At 45.6% G+C, this 21901-nt stretch overlaps 1 protein-coding gene across 5 annotated transcripts in view; it reads right to left on the bottom strand.

Annotated features, from left to right (window-relative positions):
• The window catches only part of EML1 (EMAP like 1), a 196098-nt gene that overhangs the window by 77670 nt on the left and 96527 nt on the right, over nucleotides 1-21901 (bottom strand). For all 5 annotated transcript variants that reach the window (XM_055418522.2, XM_055418524.2, XM_055418526.2 and 2 more), the window contains exon 2: nucleotides 6455-6637. In XM_055418522.2, the coding sequence (XP_055274497.2) occupies nucleotides 6455-6637 (183 nt within the window). The remainder of the gene's footprint in view (nucleotides 1-6454; nucleotides 6638-21901) is intronic.

Below are 21901 nucleotides of genomic sequence, written 5' to 3' on the forward strand. Positions count from 1 at the left end.
GTTTGCTCTGAGCCCTATTGCTGACCTTGTGTGGTAAAGATCACCTTTGGCAGTAAGAAAGGAGTCATTTTTAAGGCATAAATTCCTTCTGCTTATTAAGGAGTATATACCAAAGAACATTTAATATAAATGTATACTGCTGCTAAGTCGCTTCAGTCGTGTCCGACTCTGTGTGACTCCATAGATGGCAGCCCACCAGGCTCCTCCATCCCTGAGATTCTCCAGGCAAGAACACGGGAGTGGGTTGCCATTTCCTTCTCCAAGTATAAAAGTATAAAAAGGAAAAAAAATCATCACCACATCACTCAAGAAAAAAAAAAAAAAGATAACTCTTGGTACACTTCATTCTTCTTTGCAGAGATTTTGTCTGTTTAGTTGGAAAATACAACATACCCAGTTTGATGTCCTGATTCTGCCTTTTAATGTAAAACACAAACATCCGCCATGCTGTTACCTTCAACAGAAACATCTTTGAAGTTTACAAAGCTTTCCCTCATACGAGGCCACAGTTCTCTGGTCATGTCCCTGCTGCTGCTACTGCTGCTAAGTCGCTTCAGTCGTGTCCGACTCTGTGCGATCCCATAGACGGCAGCCCACCAGGCTCCCCCATCCCTGGGATTCTCCAGGCAAGAACACTGGAGTGGGTTGCCATTTTAGCGGTTGCTTTTGTTTTTGTATTGTTTTCTATAACATCTGCTGGATCATCGAAAAAGCTAGAGAATTCCAGAAAAACATCTATTTCTGCTTTATTGACTCAACATTGAGGCTCAACATTCAGAAAACTAAGATCATGACATCTGGTCCCATCACTTTATGGGAAATAGATGGGGAAACAGTGGAAACAGTGTCAGACTTTATTTTTCTGGGCTCCAAAATCATTGCAGATGGTGACTGCAGCAATGAAATTAAAAGATGCTACTCCTTGGAAGGAAGGTTATGACCAACCTAGATAGCATATTAAAAAGCAGAGACATTACTTTGCCAACAAAGGTCCGTCTAGTCAAGGCTATGGTTTTTCCAGTGGTCATGTATGGATGTGAGAGTTGGACTGTGAAGAAAGCTGATCGCCGAAGAATTGATGCTTTTGAACTATGGTGTTGGAGAAGACTCTGAGAGTCCCTTGGACTGCAAGGAGATCCAACCAGTCCATTCTAAAGGAGATAAGTCCTGGGTGTTCATTGGAAGGACTGATGTTGAAGCTGAAGCTCCAATACTTTGGCCACCTGATGTGAAGAGTTGACTAACTGGAAAAGATCCTGATGCTGGGGAAGATTGAAGGCAGGATGAGACGGGGACGACAGAGGATGAGATGGTCGGATGTCATCACCGACTTAATGGACATGAGTTTGAACAAGCTCTGGGAGATAATGAAGGACAGGGAAGTCTGACGTGCTGCAGTCCATGGGGTCACAAAAAGTCAGACGCACCTTAGCAAATGCACAACAACAACAAATCTTTCTATCTGGAAGTTTTATTTATTTACTTGGCTGCATTGGGTCTGAGTTGTGGCATTCAGGATCGTCTTTGTGTCCAGTGGGATCCTGGCTACAGTGTGCAGATATCTAGTTGTGGTGCGTGGGCTCTGGAGTGCCAGCTCAGTAATGAGGTGCAATCTTGGTTGCTCTGTGGTATGTGGGATATTAGTTCCCTGACCAGGATTTGAACCCATGTCCCTTGCATTGGAAGGTGGCCTCGTAACCACTGGACCACCAGGGAAGCCCCTCTGAAAGGTAATCCCACCTGAACAAAGCTGAGGTTCTCCACAGTTGAGATGTATGACATGGGAACAAGCGCTTCATGTGCTTTATTTATTTTTTTTAAATGACATAAGCCAAGGAAAAGGAGGACAGCAATTCTGAGACCCAGGGTTAAGAAGAGATGTTAAATTAGCACAAAACACCAGTCCTGGGGATAGGTGGAGGTTACCAAGGAAAGCAGAGCCTGAGACGCAGCTCCCTCCCTGTAAACTACCTGTCTAGGGTTGGCTGCAAACTTTCCTCTGTCTCAGGAGGCCCTGAGCTTGAACTCTTAGTGAGTTACTTTCACGAGACTGCAGTTCTCATTGGGGTATGAATTAAGTCACATGAAGAATGATAAAGTAAGCCAAAGCTTAGACGTCAGGATAAACTTTCTTCAAGTAAGTGAAGTACTGTCGTGAAAAGGGCTTCTCAGGTGGCTCAGTGGTAAAAGAGTCCGCTTGCCGATGCAGGAGACGCAGGAGACCCAGGTTCGATCCCTGAGTTGGGAAGATCTCCTGGAGGAGGAAATGGCAACCCACTCCAGTATTCTTGCCTGGAGAAGTCCATGGACAGAGGAGACTGATGGGCTACTACAGTCCATGGGGTCCCAAAGAGTTGGACATGAGTGAGTGTGCCTACACACACACACACAGTCATGCAAAGGATGAGTTATTATCCATGGTCTCCCTGGCAATACTGAGGTCAGTGAGTGGACATGCGGTCTGACATTTTAGAATGGCTGTCAGACGGTCACGGCACTCACCATGCCCTTCTTTTGAGCCGAGCCACACCAAAGGCTCCCTGTCTGACCAGGGGGCCTGTTTCTTTGTGGCCCAATCATCCTTGTACTGGGCAAACAGCTCAACACCGTGTACTGGAAGCTCAAGACACTGAGCCCTAAGCCTCTGACAACTCACCTTGGAGGGAAAATGGTTTAATATTTAAAAATCAGAACACCGTGTGCCCAGTCTGTATGAGGGAGGCACACCCAAAGAACAGCACGTGATAGTAATAATGTGGCCTTCGAAGACCCAAAGGAGATTTGTCTAAAAGCTGTCTTGTCTTAAGTATCCCCCAAGTAAGCCACAGCTATGGAGTGCCAGCTCCAGGTAGGGGGGTACACGGCATGCCAACACGGCAAGCTCTGAAAGAGAAGCAGCGACTCGGAGCTTCCGATGGGATCGCTTCCACTTCTCCCCTCCTTCCCCACCATCCTCTAAGTGCATATGAAAGAGGGAACACCACAGCCCCCTGAATTCAGGCCACGCCACTCACCAGCTCTCTTATGACCTTTTCTCTATTTCTTGGTGTGACTTTATCGTGCTTTGGTTTACTTTCATTTTCGAAAAGAATGCTATAAAGAAACATCCAACCTAAGTATGAAACAAAAACAGTTAGAAGTTTCCAAAACTCAAACTTTACACTTAATCAAGAAAAGAAAACTCCTGGGAAGGCCCCTTTATCCCCCCCCTCCCTCCTTTTATAAAAATAGTTTTAGAAGCCTGAAGTTGTATATAAAGCAACGACTTCAAATGTACCCTTTAGGATACAGTAGTCATCAGATTTATTTTTGGAAAGCTGCGTAGGTCAAGAATACCTAGAATAACCTGGTTTCTATTTAAAATACCCTAATCGCTTTGTAACTTAGGAGAAAAAGATTATTTAAAGGGATTATTCACAATGTAGGCATCTCCCAATATGTATATCTCACATGGAGCTGGTGATAATTACCCTGAAGGACAGGGAAGAGATTGCTTTCCACAGACATGTGAAAATGCATCCAGGCCAGAGAAGAAACGAACAGATGCAACATTAAGATAGTACCCTCTCCTAACTCCAAGGAAAAGATGGCAACTGTGAAATGATTTGTTAAATCCTAACGAAATAAGAAAGTTAATTTTAAAGGGACATTTACATGCTGTAGACTTAAAACGGCTTAACCAAAGGAATTTGACAGCCAAGATGAATTCTGTTTTCAAGAGTTAGCCATGAGGAAAAGCAGTTCTGGCCAAAGATGAGTAATGCATATTGGCTGAAATCAGATGCCAGGGTTCTAACTAGCAGGAGAGAAGCTTTTACGAGGCATTTTATTTCTACAACTGAAAGAAAAGGGTCACTACAGAGTTACTTAACACACAAATATTGCTTTCTATTTTGTTCCCAGGCACCACTGGGGAATGAAATGGTGATTTAAATGTGCCAGAAATCCACTATTTATAGGTATAGAATTCTGTCATAGGCAATGTTCTACTAGAAAAAAGAAAAAGGGATTAAAAAAAAATCAGGAGGTTTTGCCTTACTAGGAGCTTATGAGCAAAGAAGGAGGGGAAGTTAGTAATATGCTTCAGGTTCTAAGCATATCAGGGAGCGGCCTGCCCCCTTTCAGCCCCTGATCAAAAGTGTCTGCTGTGCTGAACCGGACGACATTGTAAACCGAGGGCGGAGAGAGATGAGAGGCACTGAAAGGATCCAGGTGGCGCAGTGTCCACAGGGCCAAGGAGGCGCGCGTGGTTTCGGTTTGGTTTTATAAGCTCGCTCTCTCTCAGTCTTAACAATCTGTTGTCCGGTCCACCGTGGACATTTCTTCCTTGATTTAACTGGCATTTACCGATCACCTACACCTGTGCACGCCTGGGCTGCCACTCACCAACGTCGGCTGCCACTCACCAATGTCGGCTATAACTCACCAATGTAGGCTGCAACTCACCAATGTTGGCGACCACTCACCAATGTCGACTACCAGTCACCAATGTTGGGTATAACTCACCAACGTCGGCTGCAACTCACCAACGTCGGCTACAATTCACCAATGTCGGCTACAACTCACCAACGTCAGCTATAACTCACCAACGTCAGATACAACTCACCAATGTCGACTACCAGTCACCAATGTCGGCTACAACTCACCAATGTCGGCTACAACTCACCAACGTCGGCTACAACTCACCAACGTTGGCTACAACTCACCAACGTCAGCTATAACTCACCAACGTCAGATACAACTCACCAATGTCGACTACCAGTCACCAATGTCGGCTACAACTCACCAATGTCGGCTATAACTCACCAACGTTGGCTACCACTCACCAACGTCAGCTACCACTCACCAATGTCAGCTACCAGTCAACCAATGTCGGCTACAATTCACCAACGTTGGCTGCAACTCACCAACGTTGGCTATAACTCACCAATGTCGGCTACAACTCACCAAAGTCAGTTACAACTCACCAATGTTGACTATAATTCACCAATGTCAGCTATAACTCACCAATGTCAGCTACCAGTTACCAATGTCCAGGCAAAAGATTTTGTCACACTTTGTGGGATGATTTCAACAATCCTACGATCGCTTCACTGTTCTAAGCTTGGGTTCTCTGTCAATATTAAGAGAGCAACATATCTCTTGCAGCAAGAATCTGCCATGAACTACCATGTGATCCTACAATCCCACCCCTGGGCATACGTCCAGAGAAAACCATAGTTCAAAAAGATACATGCACCCCAGTGTCCAGAGCAGCACTGTGTGCAATAGCCAAGCCAGCGAAGCAACCTAGATGTTCATCAACAGAGGAGTGGATAAAGAAGACGCGGCACAGTACACACAATAGAGAAGAATGAACTAATGCCACTTGCAGCAACATGGATGAACCCAGAGAAGATCACACTAAGTGAAGTCAGTCAGACAGAGAAAGGCAAACACCACAGGCTTTCACGTATATGTGGAGTCCAAAAACAAACACAAATGAGCTTATTTAGAAAACAGAAATAGACGCATAGACATAGAAAACAAACTTATGATTACTAAAGGGGAAAGGAGGGAGAGGGATAAATTAGGCGGTTGGGATTAACATATATAACTTATTGTTGGTGTTCAGTCGCTAAGTCGTGTCCAACTCTTTGTGACTCCATGGATGGACTGCAGCACGCCAGGCTCCTCTGTCCTCCACTATCTCCTGGAGCTTGCTCAAATTCATTTCCGTTGAGCTGGTGATGCTATCTAACCATCTCATCTGTATATAAAATAGATAACCAATGAGGACCTACTGTACATACAGTCAGAGAACTATACTCAATATTTTCTGACAACCTATAAGGGCTTCCCAGGTGATGTACCCGTAAAGAATCTGCCTGCCAAGGCAGGAGACTCAGGTTCTATCCCTGGGTTGGGAAGATCAGCTGGAGAAGGAAATAGCAACCTGCTCCAGTATCTATGCCTGGAAAATTCCATGGACAGAGGAGCCTGGCTGGTTACCGTTCATGGGATCGCAGAGAGTCCGACACGACTGAGCGCACACACGCATAACAGAATCTGGAAAAGACGAGATACACGTATACGTATATTCTTCCCAGGGGGTGCTAGTGGCAAAGAACCTGCCTGCCAACGCAGGGGACGGGGATTTGATCCCTGGGTCGGGAAGATCACTGTAGAAGGAAACGACGACCCACTCTAGTAACCTTCCCTGGAGAATCCCACAGACAGAGGAGCCTGGCGGGCTGCAGTCCACGGGGTCGCAAAGACTCAGGGACAACTGAAGAAACTTAGCAGGCAGGCACGTATATGTATAACTGAAGCACTCCGCTGTACACCTGGGATGAACACGACATTGTAGATCAACTGAACTTCGACTTTTCAGAAAAGAATACTGAAACTGACGAAAAAACAAAATGCACCGCTGCCGAGCCCACTGTCGCCCCCGTGCACCTCCAGCGCCCACCTTTGGTAGGTCCTTTCCTGTTGAGCACGGCCTGCTGCTCCTCGGTGATGTTCAGCCTCCGAACCACATCGGCCAGAGCCGACTTGAGCAGCTGGATGTCGTCCTCCTGCATCTGGACTCGCTGCTCCAGGGAGGCGATGCGGTCTGTCACCTCCATGCTGCTGGCTGCAGAAGCGCTGTCATCTAGAGCGAGGAAAAAAGGGACAGATGAGCCTCAGCTGCTGCCCAGGGAAATCAGACCAAGAGACACACACCAGCATGTTGCCATCACACAACAATATTTAAAAACTGGAGACCATGGCTTCCCTGGTGGCTCAGTCGGTAATAAAATCTGCCTGCAGTGCGGGAGACCCACCTGAGTGCAGGAGACCTGTGTTCAATCCCTGGGTCGGGAAGATCCCCTGGAGGAGGAAATGGCAGCCCACTCCAGTATTCTTGTCTGGGAAATCCCATGGACAGAGGAGCCTGGCAGGCTGCAGTCCATGGGGTCACAAACAGCTGGACAACACAACTTAGCAACTAAACAACAACAAACCTGACAAAGCAATCAGTTCAGTTCAGTTGCTCAGTCACGTCTGACTCTTTGCGACCTCATGGACTGCAACATGCCAGGCTTCCCTGTCCATCACCAACTTCTGGAGCATGCTCAAACTCATGTCCATTGAGTCGGTGATGCCATCCAACTATCTCATCCCCCTTCTCCTCCTGCCTTCAATCTTTCCCAGCATCAGGGTCTTTTCCAATGATCGGCTCTTCGCATCAGGTGGTCAAAGTATTGGAGCTTCAGCATCAGTCCTTCCAATGAATATTCAGGACTGATTTCCTTCACGATGGACTAGTTGGATCTCCTTGCAGTCCAAGGGGCTCTCAAGAGTCTTCTCCAGCACCACAGTTCAAAAGCATCAACTCTTTAGCACTAAGCCTTCTTCATGGTTCAGCTCTCACATCCATACATGACCACTGGAAAAAACAGCTAGAACTAGATGCATCTTTGTCAGCAAAGTAACGTCTCTGCTTTTTAACATGCAGTCTAGATTGGTCATAGCTTTTCTTCCAAGGAGCAAGCAACTTTTAATTTCATGGCTGCAGTCACCATCTGTAGTGATTTTGGAGCCCAGAAAAATAAAGTCTGTCACTGTTTCCACTGTTTCCCCATCTATTTGCCATGAAATGATGGGACTGGATACCATGATCTTAATTTTTTGATCATTGAGTTTTAAGCCAGCTTTTCACTCTCCTCTTTCACTTTCATTAAGAGGCTCTTCACTTTCTGCCATAAGGGTGGTGTCATCTCCATATCTGAGGTTTTGATATTTCTCCCGCCCATCTTAATTCCAGCCTGTGCTTCATTCAGCCCAGCATTTTGCATGATATGCTCTGCATATAAGTTAAATAAGCAGGGTGACAATACACAGCCTTGACAACTCTAGTTCTGTCTAGAATCGCTAACTCATAATTCCTTAGCAAGATCCATCAGGGCCCTCCATGGTCCTCTTGGCCTCTCCAACTCATCTTACACCCTTCTTCCCTTCTGTTTCTCAGTTCCTGTCAAACTATCCTTTCTCTCTTACTTTAGGGATTTGTATCTGCTGTTGCCTTTGCCTGAAGCATTTCTCAATCAGGTACTTTCATGATCAAGTTCTGTTCTTTCAGTCTCAATTCAAATGGGAGTTTTTCAGAGAATCTGGTTAATAACCTTTCCTAAAGCTGTTCTTTTCAGTCACATTCACCTTTTTTTTTTTCTGGACATGCCATGCCCTGGTGACTCAGCTGGTAAAGAATCCGAGACCTGGGTTTGATGCCTGGGTTGGGAAGATCCCCTGGAGAAGGGAAAGGCTACCCACTCCAGTATTCTGGCCTAGAGAATTTCATGGATGGTATAGCCCACGGGTGTTGCAAAGAGTCAGACACGACTGATCGACTTTCACTTTCACTTTATGTACAGAGGAGCCTGGTGAGCTTCAGTCCATAGGGTCACAAAGAATGGGATACGAATGAAATGACTTAGCACACATGCATGCAGTTTGCAGATGGTAGCTCCCCGATCAGGGATCAAACTTGCAGCGGAAGTGTGCAATCTTTATCACTGGACTGCCAAGGAAGTCACATCCATCTTATTTCTTTCTTTCATAGCGTCACCATGAACTATAATCACCCTGCTTGCTTGTTTACTGTTTATGTCTCCTAACTAACATGTAAGCATCATGAATCTCTTCTGCTTCTGGGTATGATGATTTCTCCTGGATAGCACTCCCTGCAGAAAGGCATTGTTAAGCCTGCAAATCATACAAACAACAGAAGAAGTACCAGAGCATGGACACAGCATACAGACTCCAGTGGGAGCTCGCACTCGCTGGGTGGAGGGCAGATGGGGAATCATAAAAAAACCCAAAGCTCCCTGTTTCATGATGTTTAGCCCTGGGCTAAGCAGTAAACACACAGTTGGGTGAGAACACACGTGGAAAAACCTGCAGTCATTTTGTCCTTAAAAAATTAAAAAAAAAAAAAAATGAAGTCTGAAAACTGAACAATGGAGAGAATGGGGAAATCCCCAAATGAGAAAAGCTAGACGTGGGGGGATCCCCAAACTCTGTCTCTTCATTTCTGACTGAATATCATGATATAAAATAGCACTGAAAAATTCATTAGACATTAGTGTTTGATTAATAACGTGTTTTCTAAGCCATAAAATAATCTGCTTATGGAAAGTGAAAGGAAATTCGCTCAGTGGTGTCCAACTCTTTGCAACCCCATGGACTGTATAGTCCATGGAATGAATTCTCCAGGCCAGAATACTGGAGTGGGTAGCCTTTCCCATCTCCAGGGGATTTTCCCAACCCAGGGGTCGAACCCAGGTCTCCCAAATTGCAGACAGATTCTTTACCAGCTGAGCCACAAGGGAGCCCAAGAATACTGGAATGGGTAGCCTGTCGCTTCTCCAGGGGCTCTTTCCGACCCAGGAATTGAACTGGGGTCTCCTGCATTGCAGGCGGATTCTTTACCAACTGAGCTATCAGGGAAGCCCCCAATCTGATTATAGAATCATATTTTTTGAGTTGTCCGAGTGGACGGCATCTTTGAGGAGGGTGCCACATCCATCAGTGGGACCTGAACACAGAATGTGCTGGTCAGCACAGTCCTGGACGGGAATAAGTCAGCCTCTGTCGTTCAACCTTGTGTCTTATAAACAATATCATATAATCCAGCATGTAAGACAGGCATCTATATATCTGCTGCTCTATATTATGAACAGTTATGATGCAAAACAGCATTCCAGTGGCCTGTTGTGCATGCATGCGTGCTAAGTTGCTTTAGTCGTGTCCAACTCTGTGTGACCCTATGGACTCCAGCCCGCCAGGCTCCTCTGTCCATGGAATTCTTCAGGCCAGAATACTAGACTGGGTAGATGTTCCCTTCTCCGGGTGATCTTCCCAACCTGGGGATCAAACTCAGGTCTCCTGCACTGCAGGTGGATTCTTCACCAACTGAGCCACCAGGGAAGCCCAAGAACCTCTGTATCTGCCTTCAAATACAAGTGATTAAAAACTTAAATGTCTGATCTGCTTAAGAGGACCTCCATTTGTGAGACTGGCTGAAGTTCTCCCCAGGCCATATAATCCCAGTGCTTATCAGATCCTGCCAACACCTGCTGTGGAATGTCTTCTGCTCCTTCAGGCAGTGACCCTCGAGATCAGACTCAGGCTTCTTGGCAGCAGTGGCAGCTGCCTGAAGTTCTTAACCTTGTGCAGAGAAAAGGCCAGTGTTGTTAGAACAACTTACCATGCCAACTCAGCTGGGGCCAAGGTGATTAGCATAATGAGCAACAAAACCCCAAGCTCGGTTTAACCAACACAAACCATTTCCAACCTCTGAGCATGGCACAGCACAGGATGGGCGAGTGCATCTGAATGCCATCAAAGAAAACCTCATGAGATTGGGAATCCGGCCCGCATGAAACCTTCACAGGTTATTTATTTAAGGAATTTTCATTCCAAGGCCTCTAAGGTTCGTCTACAGAGGTCATTAAAATGGTGTTAACAAGAGGGCAGCTTGATCGGTTTTCAAAGTTTTCGCATTCTTTCAAGCATCACTGCACTTTGGGGTGTGTTAGGGGAAGCTTGGAACAAGATGATATTCTCTGTATTATTACCTCTTGAGTTCTTAACCAGAACTACTGGCTGTGGCACTGCTCATTTGCTCAGGGAGACCCGGGGATCTATTTACACAGGGCGGGCAGGAGGGACCTTTATCTCAGTACCGGTAACGATCCCTCAGATGGCGATGATGCTGTGTGCGAGGGGGTGGACAGGATTTAACATGAGGCAGGGCCAGCCCCACAGTGGGGCGAGGACCTCAGGACAGATGTCGCAGCTGGCGAGCTGCTCTAGAGGACACTGTGCATCCTCTGATAGCCACAGACCTTCCTGGGGCTACAAGTCCAGCCTCCTGGCATTCTGTCAAGGTCTGAACACAGTTCAGAAGACTGGTTCTTGGAAAAGATAATGATCAGGGTTACCTGCACTGGACTGTCTGGGTCCTGGGGCTTCTGAGAGGACACTGACCTGGGATTCAAACTCAGCAGGGCTCAGCTCCTGGGTCTGGCAGTTAAGAACTGTGTGAGCTTGGCCAATGACTTGACCCCTCCAGGAATAACTCAATAACCTGTCTTCTGAAATTCTTGTGAGGTCAGAGGTTAATGTATACGAAACATCAAATAGGATGATGGCAAATGGGTGCTCAACACAAGTGGTAGTTTAGTATTTTTTTCACTTGTTCGTATTGCTTTATGGTTTTTAACTTTTTATTCTGTATTGGGGTTTAGCCGGTTAACAATGTTGTGACAGTTTCAGGTGAACAGCGAAGGGACTCAGTCATACATATACGTGTATCCATTCTCCCCCAAACCCCCCTCCCATCCAGGCTGCCACACAACACTGAGCAGAGTTCCATGCGGCCCTACACAGTAGGTCCTTGATGGCTATCCATTTTAAATACAGCCGTGTGCACATGTCCATCCCAAATTCCCTAGGTAGTTTAGTATGTCTATAGTTCATTGCTGCTAATACTGTTTATCACAGCAAAGAGCAAACACTGGAAACAGTGAAATCAACTTTAATAAATTATTGAACACATCCTGCAAGTATGTGCAGCGCTTGCCCCATGAGACAGGCTGAGACTAAAGTTAAAAGTACCATTTCTGGCTCTGCAGCACCTTGATCAAGTTGAGGAAATGTGACATAAGCTGAAGACGAAGAACAGTTTCATAAGAGTCCTCTGCCATGACAGGAGGGCTTCCCTGGTGGCTCAGATAGTAAAGAATCTGCCTGCAATGCGGGAGACCCAGGTTCGATCCCTGGGTCGGGAACATCCCCTGGAGAAGGAAATGGCAACCCACTTCGGTATTCTTGCCTGGAGAATTCCATGGACAGAGGAGCCTGGCGGGCTACTGTCCCTGGGGTTGCAAAGAGTTGGACACGGTGAAGCGACTTAGCACACACGCAGGGGCTGTCATGGGAAAGTGTTAGTCACTTAGTTGTGTCTGACTCTTTGCGACCCTATGGATGGTAGCCCACCATGCTCCTCTGTCCATGGGATTCTCCAGGCAAGAATACTGGAGTGTGTTGCCATGCCCTACTCCATGGGATCTTCCCAACCCAAGGATCAAACCTGCGTCTCTCACGTCTCCTGCATTGGCAGGCAGGTTCTTTATCATCTGAGCCAACAGGGAACCCTTGACAGCACCTGACTGGTGGCCAAAACACGTACGAAGCATTCCATCCAGGGCTCCATCTTGACTTGCTTCTCATGAGAACCTAGCCAAATGCCAGCTTCTTTCTGAGTTTCAAGTGATATCAATAGGCCTGGTAGGTCCTGTAGCATGCCTGGTTCCGGAGGTAAAAAGGTAACCTTGAGCTGTGCCCTTTACGTGGTCTTCATATTGCTATTTGTGGCTATGACTTTCAAGCTTAATTATTGTTTTACAGTAAAAAGTGGCATAAAAAGATCTTCAGGTAACTTATCTGTTTTATTTTATTAAAAAGGCAAGGAAAATATACTTTTTTCTTCATTCATATGATTATCTCATTACCTAGAGATAAAAACAGACTCTTGACTCTAAATCTCCTGGTAATATGAAGATGCTGCTGTCATCTGAATGATGTCCCAGGGGGTCAATGTGGGGCTATTCAATTTAAAAGGTTAACTGAGAATCTGTCCCTTTTATGTTGAGGTGACCTCTCTTTTCCTTAATTATTTAAAACATTAAGGATAGCACCAAACAGTAGTAGCTACCTTCCCACCCACTTTGTGTCAAACCCTGGGTCTTATGGTGCATTATCTCCAACCCATACGACTTCTTCTTTTCCCTTTTTTTTTTTTTTTCGGCCAGGCTCTGCTTCATGTGGAATCTTAGTTCCCATACTAGGGATCGAACCCATGTCCCCTGCATTAGAAGACTGGAGTCTTAACCACTGGACTACCAGTGAAGTCCTCATACAGCTGACTCCATCTGGGTGTCACGCCCGTTCCAGAGATGAGACTGAAGAAGTCAGGCTTCTCACCCACCTCATCTAAGTCATGTAGCGAATGCAGCAAGGCAAGGGCGAGCCTTTACACGGGACCCTGGAGTCCCCCCAGTTGACGAGTCCTCATTCTGGTAGGACGTGCGTGGTACTAAGCATAAAATAAACGGATAATTTTTGCATCATTTTACCTTTTCCAAAATATTAGACAAATGCTATTTAGAAAAGTCTTATTAAAGGGTTCCAGTATTTCAGGAACCAATCATAAAAGCAATAAGGACTAAAGACGTCTCAATAATCTGTAGGTAGACATCTCATACAAAAGCTGGCCTTCTGTATCAAGCACTGTCTGCAGAAAAGCTATGTTATATCACTACAGCATTCACTAGCGGAAGAAATATAGAAATAGGCAGCGTGGACAAGCAACATACACTGTCATTTTCAGGTCTGGATTTCAGCCCTTCTGTCAGATTTGCGGCCCTGGACACCGCCCCCGGCTGAAGGGTTCCAGCTTTATTTCACTTCTAAGACTCTGGCTTCTCTTTTGATCATCTGGGTAGGTCAGGAACTCTGAGTCTTGCTCCTCTCGGGGTTGGACCTACCACTTGAGCTCTGGCTCTGAAATTTATCACTTCACAGAAAATGACAAGAGCTGACCCTATCCCATTAGTAAACTAGTTTCAAATGACGTTGAGCTAACGTTCTAGGCTGCTGCTAAGTCGCTACAGTCGTGTCTGACTCTGTGCGACCCCGTAGACGGCAGCCCACCAGGCTCCCCCATCCCTGGGATTCTCCAGGCAAGAACACTGGAGTGGGTTGCCATTTCCTTCTCCAATGCAGGAAAGTGAAAAGTGAAAGTGAAGTTGCTCAGTCATGTCCGACTCTTCGCGACCCCATGGAGTGCAGCCTACCAGGCTCCTCTGTCCATGGGATTTTCCAGGCAAGGGTGCTGGAGTGGGGTGCCACTGCCTTCTCTGAATGTTCATATACTTGACTGAAAAAGAATTCTATAGCCCCTGATTGATATAAAATATTATATATATATATACATAAATCAGTCGCTGCCATTGTGGCTGATTAAAGGAGCTTCAGCAGAGTCTCTTGAATCTGGAAGGAAACTGTATCAAGATCTTTTATGAGTCTTGGTTTGTGAAACAGTGGTGCTGGACACCTGAAAAAACACATAAGATCACCCTAAGAAGCGATATGTGACTCATTTGAATTTAGATGACACAGAGTTTAAAGCTAACAAACCTTCCATTAAATTCAATAAGATGTTACTAAGCATCTTCTGGGCCAGACACTGTGGCCTCCCTAACCTTAGGGCCCCCTACCTAGCAGAACAGAGGCTGGTCAACAAATAACTATCCCAGAAAAACGGACACAGACCAGAGAGCAATTAAATTGTCCCCACCCCACCTCCATCATGCACTGGGCAAAAAGCTGGCTGGAGATGTAATACAAGGACTAGACAAACCTAGAACAAAACACAGATGGAGCGCAAAGAGTAGGGTTCCAGGGGGGCTGCTGGATTTCAATTACTGCATGACAGATGAAACAAAAGGGAAAGAACAAGAAGTCGCTTATGGAAAGACCAGCCTTGAAATTCTCTGGTTGTGTATTTGGGACACGTGTTGATTACTTTATCTTGAAATATGCTCTCATTTCATTTTGCCTAACGATAGTTACCAAGCCAGCAAAGACTTCCCACAGAGCCCTGAGATTTCTTGAAATCCTTAGAATCCTTATTTAACACTTAACACTTTAATATTCATTTCTAATACTATACACACTTCCACACACACACACACACACACACACACACGTGTAGATACATACCTGCATGCACACTGACCCTTAACTTTGCAGATGAAATTCTATGTCTTGTTTCTGTTAGAAATTTAAAGACCTAGATACTGTAAAATGGTTAATACCTTTTCCGCCCATTTTATAATTTTTTTAACCCTGAATTTTCCAGATTTATTTAATAAATATCTTGACAGCCTCGTACATATAAAGGATACATCAAGCCTGATTTTCACTTCAGGGAACATGACTTTAATGAGCACAGTTCATGTAAAAGCAACACAAACCTGTGGGGGGTGAATTCTGCAAGGGAGGAACATATTGACAAGACATCCTCTGAGCAAACATCTTGAAGTCTCTCAGGGCTGTGGACCAGAATGACTAAACCTCAGTGTCCCCAAGAGCATAAGCAAGCCATGACATTAAAATCAAGAAATTAATATAGGAATTCTAAGATCTCTGACATCTAGTGTGGTTGTAAAGGAATTCTTATCACATGGGGAAAAGTGAGGTTTTCGGTAAGAGACATCCCCACTGTACAGTTTTAAAGCAAAGAAGAGATGGCTCCCAACAATGTGTTGGCCGAGAAACTCCCAACAATGTGTGAAGTGATCGGCCCTAAAACTTGAACTTTGCTCTGAAGTTCAGAAGCACCACACTAAGGCAGGAATAACATGTCCAGTCTTTGGGACAGCTGGGATGAGGGAGTGGGGGAAGGGGAGGAAGGGGAAGAGAGGGAGGAGGGGGACGAGAAGGGATGGGGGAGGGGAGGGGGGGGAGGGAGAAGCCGAGAGGAGGGAGAAGGAAAAAGACTAAAGCTTTGGAACAAAGCTCCTAGCAAGTCATGCAGGATCCCCAAATCCCTACCATAAAAGGCAAGATTAGAATTTTGGAGGTGGGGAAGGGGAGAGCAGACAGAATAACAAGCACAGGAGTGGGGCTTGATAGAGATCTAAAACCAGAGCCTAGATTTCTACTTCACGTGGAGACTAGTGCAACATGCACTCGTCGTATTTGTTGTTCGCCGCTCCATAAGAGGGCCTCACTTCAAAAACGGACTTAACACAAAATATCTAAAAGGGTAGCTTTAATAAGCCTTTATTTGATACAATGGATGTAAAACCTTTCAGTAAAAGGAATGAAATGAAAGCTAGTCTCGTTTTTTTTTCTATTAATTTCCACTAGCATAAAAATGTTAAGATCCAACCAGTGCATTCTAAAGGAGATCAATCCTGGGTGTTCATTGGAAGGACTGATGCTAAAGCTGAAACTCCAATACTTTGGCCACCTCATGTGATGAGTTGACTTACTGGAAAAGAGTCTGATGCTGGGAGGGATTGGGGGCAGGAGGAGAAGGGGACGACAGAGAATGAGATGGCTGGATGGCATCACCGACTCTATGGACATGAGTTTGAGTGAACTCCGGGAGTTGGTGATGGACAGGGAGGCCTGGCATGCTGTGGTTCATGGGGTCGCAGAGAGTCGGACACGACTGAGCGACTGAACTGAACTGACAACACTCTAAGGTTAGAATCTAAAAGGATGTTTGAACTCTAACCTCTCCCACCCAAGTTCTTTTCTATGATTGTCATTACTGTAAAATTTTTTCTTTGCCCTTTTTTACTGACATTGTGTAACTACTTTTTTTTTTCCCAAGGTATCATCAACTTCTGCTTCTAGCCAAGATGGAGCAACAGGGACTGGATTTGCCATCCCACCTAAAACAGCTAAAAAGAACAGATGATACCTATTACACTGTGGTCTGTCAAGACACTGGACATCAGACAGTGAGGGCAGTGACTGCTCAGAGAGGACAAGCAAAGAGGTGAGCCCTATGACTGCCCCAAGGCACAGCCTGAAGAGTTCCCAGGAAGCAATGCCAGGGGGTCTCCTTTGGTGGGGGAGACAGTGCTGTAAGTCCAGAAAAGCCAAGATGATGAGGGTTCAGAGGGCAGAATACCAAAGTGGAGAGACCCGTAAGCGAGGAAACTCCAGGAATCTGCAGAGAATGCCTGCGAGTCTTGGGCTGAGAAGCCATCAGCACTAATGTGTGAAGAGATTACCCAGGTCTTGGGCAGGAGCCGCCCAATAAGAATAAAGACAGCCAGTCCAGAGCTCACACAGGGCTGGTAACTGTTCCTGTCAGGCTGAGCTAGGGTGGAAAACCACAAAATCCACAGGGTACTGGGTAGAGAACACAGAGGATTTTACCCTAGACTAAATGCTACTCTGCTTCCCCCTAATGAAGCTTAAGAGCAAGACTTGAAAGAATCAAAACTGTTTCGAAGTAACTTAACCACATCCCAGAACAAAGCTCAAAAAACTTATGGGAATATAAAATATCCATCTCTCAACAAGGTAAAATTCATGCCTGGCATCAAATGAAAAACCACCAGGCATTCAAAGAAGCAGGAAAATATGATCCATAAGTAGGAAAAGAACCAACTGACAAAACTAGCCCAGAAATGACAGAATTACGAGGCAAGGAAATTAAAGCTATCATAACAGTATTGCCTCTGATCCAGAAGCTAAAAGAAAGAAATGAATGTGTTAGGATGATGCCTGGAAGACATATATTAAGATATAAAATAAGGAAAACTTCTAGAGATGAAAACTATGACACACTAAATGGGAGTAATGGAAAAGATGAGGGAACGTGAAGAAACAGCGATAGAAACAACCCAAAATGAAATTCAGAGAAAAAAAAAGACGCAAAAGAGCGGGGAAGAAGAGAGAGAAAAGATGAATGAGAATGAAGCCTCAGAAGGGTTGCAAGGCAACTCCAAGTGTCCTAACATCTATGTAGCTCAAGTCCCTAAGGAGATGAGTCAGTCCCAAAGGAAAACAACCCTGGAAGGACTGTGGCTGAGGCTGAAGCTCTAATACTCTGGCCACCTGATGCAGAGAGCTGACTCACTGGGAAAGACCCTGAAGACGGGAAAGACTGAAGACAAAACTCACTTCTGCTGCTTGATCCAATCATTCCACTCTTAGGTGTTCACCCAAGAGAAATGAAAACAAGCGCGCATACAAGGACTGGAAGCAGCCCAAATGTCCATCAACAAAGGAATTCGTAAACAAACTGTGGTACGTCCATACAACGGATATACTAGTCGGGAATAAAAGTATACTAAAAAATGAACAAGCGACGACACGGAGGAATGTCAAGATAATTATGCTGAGTAAAAGAAGCCAGAAAACAGAGTACATGCCGTGTGATTCCATGTATATAAGATCACACAAGATGCAAATCAATCTATAATGACAGAGTATCAGCGGCTGAAGAGGTTGGCGAGGCAGAACGATGGTGGAGGGGCACAAAGAAACTTCTGGGCTTCATTACCTCGACTGTGGTTATGGTTTCCTGAATACACACATATGTCAAAACTGATCAAATTGCTCATTTAAGTATGTTCAGATTATGCCAATGATACTTCCAGAAAGCTTTTTTCTTTTTTTTTTAAAGGGGAGAAAAGCAGTAGCAGGAAAAACAAGAAAGAAAAAAAAAAGTATGTACATTTTAGTGATTCCAGAAAATCCAGTGTTACAAGGTACCAAAAATCCTTTGTGGAACGAGGCAAAATACAAAAGATTAGAAAATATTTGGCTTAGATAAAGAAAAGAAAAGGATAAACTGAACTGTTTCTGGACCTAAAGCTTATAACATAAATTTCTTAATGGACTTAAAAAAAAGCAGAATAGTTCTGATCAAGGTCAGTGCTATATATTCAGCAGTCACAGCAAAATGACATTTCCCCCACCTCCCATCCCCCACTTTAACTCAGAATAGCTTTTAAAATTCTCCTGAAGTTCCTCATTCCAAATTCCATAGAAGAGACAGATTCCCTGGCTCACAGCTGCTGGTCGCCCAAAGCGAGCGGTGCCTCGGAGCCCAGGGCTCAGGTCCAAGGCCCTGAAGACACACTTCCATGGTACCTGTCCCTGAGGGCTGCAGTCTCCCCCCGCCCCCCACCTGGTTCTCTTTTCACTGAGAGTTCAGAGAGGAGACTGAGGTTAAACAACCAACAGAACCACTCGGCTAAAACATTCAGGTCTATCCACACAGACACAGCGCCTCTCCACATTCAAAACCCTGCTTCCAGCCCCCACCAAAGCACACTGGCAAATACCGCCTGGAGTACATATCTACAACATTGTCACTGTCAAAGGGCATTTGAATAACACAAATGGACAATCGAGTTCTTTAATCTTTTTTAACGTACTTGAAAAGGATATTGGTGCATCTGAGTTGTGGCAGCTTCCCAAAGTGAAATTCTGCAAGCCTGATTCTTTATTCAAGTACCATGTGACGTTTAATCTGAAAGATGAACTCTAGAGAAAATGAGGGGGTGGTGAGCCAAGAGAGTGGGAGGGGGAGGAGATGACTGAAATAACCTTGTCAGTCTAGAACCCCTGGAGAATAACATTCCTAGAAAGCTGAGTGTTAGGAGGGGTCATCCTTTCAAGGGGTATAATTTTTTAAAAAGTTTCAACCATTTTGTGCAATAACAGAAAGATAAGAATGGTCAAAGGACTCCAGTAGACATTTCTCCAAACAAAATATACAGATGGCCACTAAGCACAGGAAAAAATGTTCAACATCATCAGTCATTAGGGAATTGTAAATCAAAACCACAATGAGCCAGCCCTTCATCTCAAACGCTAGGAGGGGTAAAATCAACAAAATTGAAAATGACAAATGTTGGTGAGGACGTGGAGAAACTGAACCTCGTACACTGCTGGTAGGAAAGTATTAATAAAACGGTACAGCCTCTGCGGAACACAGTACGGCAGTTCCTTAACAAGGCGAACGTAGAATTATCAATTACCATTCCACCCCAAGGCGGTGATGGTTCTTCAATAGCTGTCATGTCTGACTCTTTGTGGCCCCATAGACTGCAGCGCTCCAGGCTCCCCTGTCCTTCACCATCTCCCAGAATTTGTCTGACTCATGTCCATTGAATCGGTGATGCCATCCAACCATCTCGTCCTCTGTCACCGCCTTCTCCTCAATCTCCAGGGTGCACACCACAGATATCTGAAGACAAGGGGTGTCTAAAGGGTATCTGTACACTCATGTCATAGTAGCCTTAGTCACAACAGCCAAAAGTTAGAGAGGATGAATGAATAAACAAAACATGATCTTTCCACAAATGGACTATTAGGTAAAAAAGAAATGAAGTTTTGACACATGCTACAACATGGATGGAACCTGAAAACGCTATGCCAAGTGAGACCAGCCAGTTATCAAAAGCCAAATATTGTATGATCCCACTTACATGAAGGGCTTCCCTGGTGGCTCAGACGGTAAAGAATTCACCTGCAATGCAGGAGACTTAGGTTTGATCCTTGGGTTGGGAAGATCCTCTGGAGGAGGAAATGGCAACCCACTGCAGTATTCTTCCCTGAATAATCCCATGGACAGAAGAGGACGGAATGTCTAGAATAAGCAAGTTCATAGAGGCAGAAAGCAGATTAGAGGTCACCTGGACATGGGGTTCGGGTTGGGGGAGAACGGGGAGTCATTAGCTAAAGGGGACTGTTCTGTCTGCTGTGATGAAAACATTTTGGAAATAGATGCTGCTGACGGTTGCACAACGATGTGCCTCTAATTAATGTCACTGAATTTGTACACTTAAAAATGGCTAAAATCTCAAATTTTGTGACATGTATTTTACCACAATAAAAAATGTACCCCCCGAATGTCAACCATTTTGAATGACTGGCAGTGACCCGCTCATCCTTGAGTTCCTCTGCTCACCCCGCAGTGGAAGCTGCAGGCTGGACAAGAGCACGGGTGACATGCAGTGGGAGAGAAAAAGCATAGACCGGGGCCCTCAGACCACCCCAGAGGCGACAGTGGTGGCTGAGTTTTAAAGGAGTGAAGGAACCAAACAGAAAAAAGGCATCCCAAGAAGCGCCGTGTCAGTCAGAGAACAGCTAAGGGAGTGTTCCAAACAAGGGCGAACACACACGCACCTGGATGGCATCACCGACTCTGCGGACATGAGTTTGAGTGAACTCCGGGAGTTGGTGATGGACAGGGAGGCCTGGCGTGCTGGGTCGCGGAGAGTCGGACACGATTGAGCGACTGAACTGAACTGTGCATGTGCGTGCGTGCACACACACACACACACACACTACCTCATCTTATTCTTGCCTGGGAAATCCCACAGACAGAGGAGCCTGGTGGGCTACAGTCCATGGGAGTGCAAAGATGCGATTGAGCATGCGCGCGCATGTGATGTGCGCGCGCACACACACACACACACACACGACCTCATCTTAACCTCATTAATTCTATAAAGACCCTCTCTCCAAATAAGATCACATTCTGAGGTTCCAGGGGGTAAGGGCTTCAACATATGAATCTGGGAGTAGACACGATTCAGCCCGTAACAGAATGTTTGTGGCACCCACGCCTTCTAGGTCCACAAATGCTACAAGGACATTGACACAGTGCTGGGACCTACCAGGTACGGCTGCTCTGCCAGGGATGTGCCGGCCGCTGAATGGCTCTCTGTGGAGCAGGACTGTGACTGCCTTCATCGCTGTGGTATTTATTCTGCACCTAGTGTGTGCACAATGCCTGGCTCTGAATGAATGATAAACGGATGAGTGTACTGACACCCTGGCTCGCTGAAATCCATATCTGGAGCCACCTTGAATAGTCTTCTCCGCTGTTCTGACCCACAATCGGGTTCTGTCCCCCATCAATACTAAAGTCTTTGTTTGTAGAACATTCCTGGTCACAACAAAGTTCTAAACGCACTCCGTTCCTACTCATTTTCTCTCTTTGTCCTTGACGCGATTTCAGCTTTCTTCCTCTAAAATGGAATCACATCTGTGATGCTCATACTAGCATGTGAGCTTTGCCCTAAGACGTTCCCCAAGAAGCAGGGTGATACTAGAATCAGACACCACCACCGTCTTACACAGTGACACTGTCAGTGGGCAAAGCAGAGCGCCATTCAGGGTGGGAAATGAACCAGGGTTCATTTTCACAAGACATGGGAGCCGTGGAGGGCTGTGGCATGTGGCTCAAAGTAACGATGCTCCGGATGGATGGACAGCAGTCCCCTGGTGGAGGGAGTGGTCGGGACTGGAATGCAAGCGCCTC

Source organism: Moschus berezovskii, chromosome 21, assembly GCF_049115385.1.
Source record: "Moschus berezovskii isolate FMDL1 chromosome 21, NW_MosBer_1.0, whole genome shotgun sequence".
In the NCBI taxonomy this organism is placed as follows: domain Eukaryota; kingdom Metazoa; phylum Chordata; class Mammalia; order Artiodactyla; family Moschidae; genus Moschus; species Moschus berezovskii.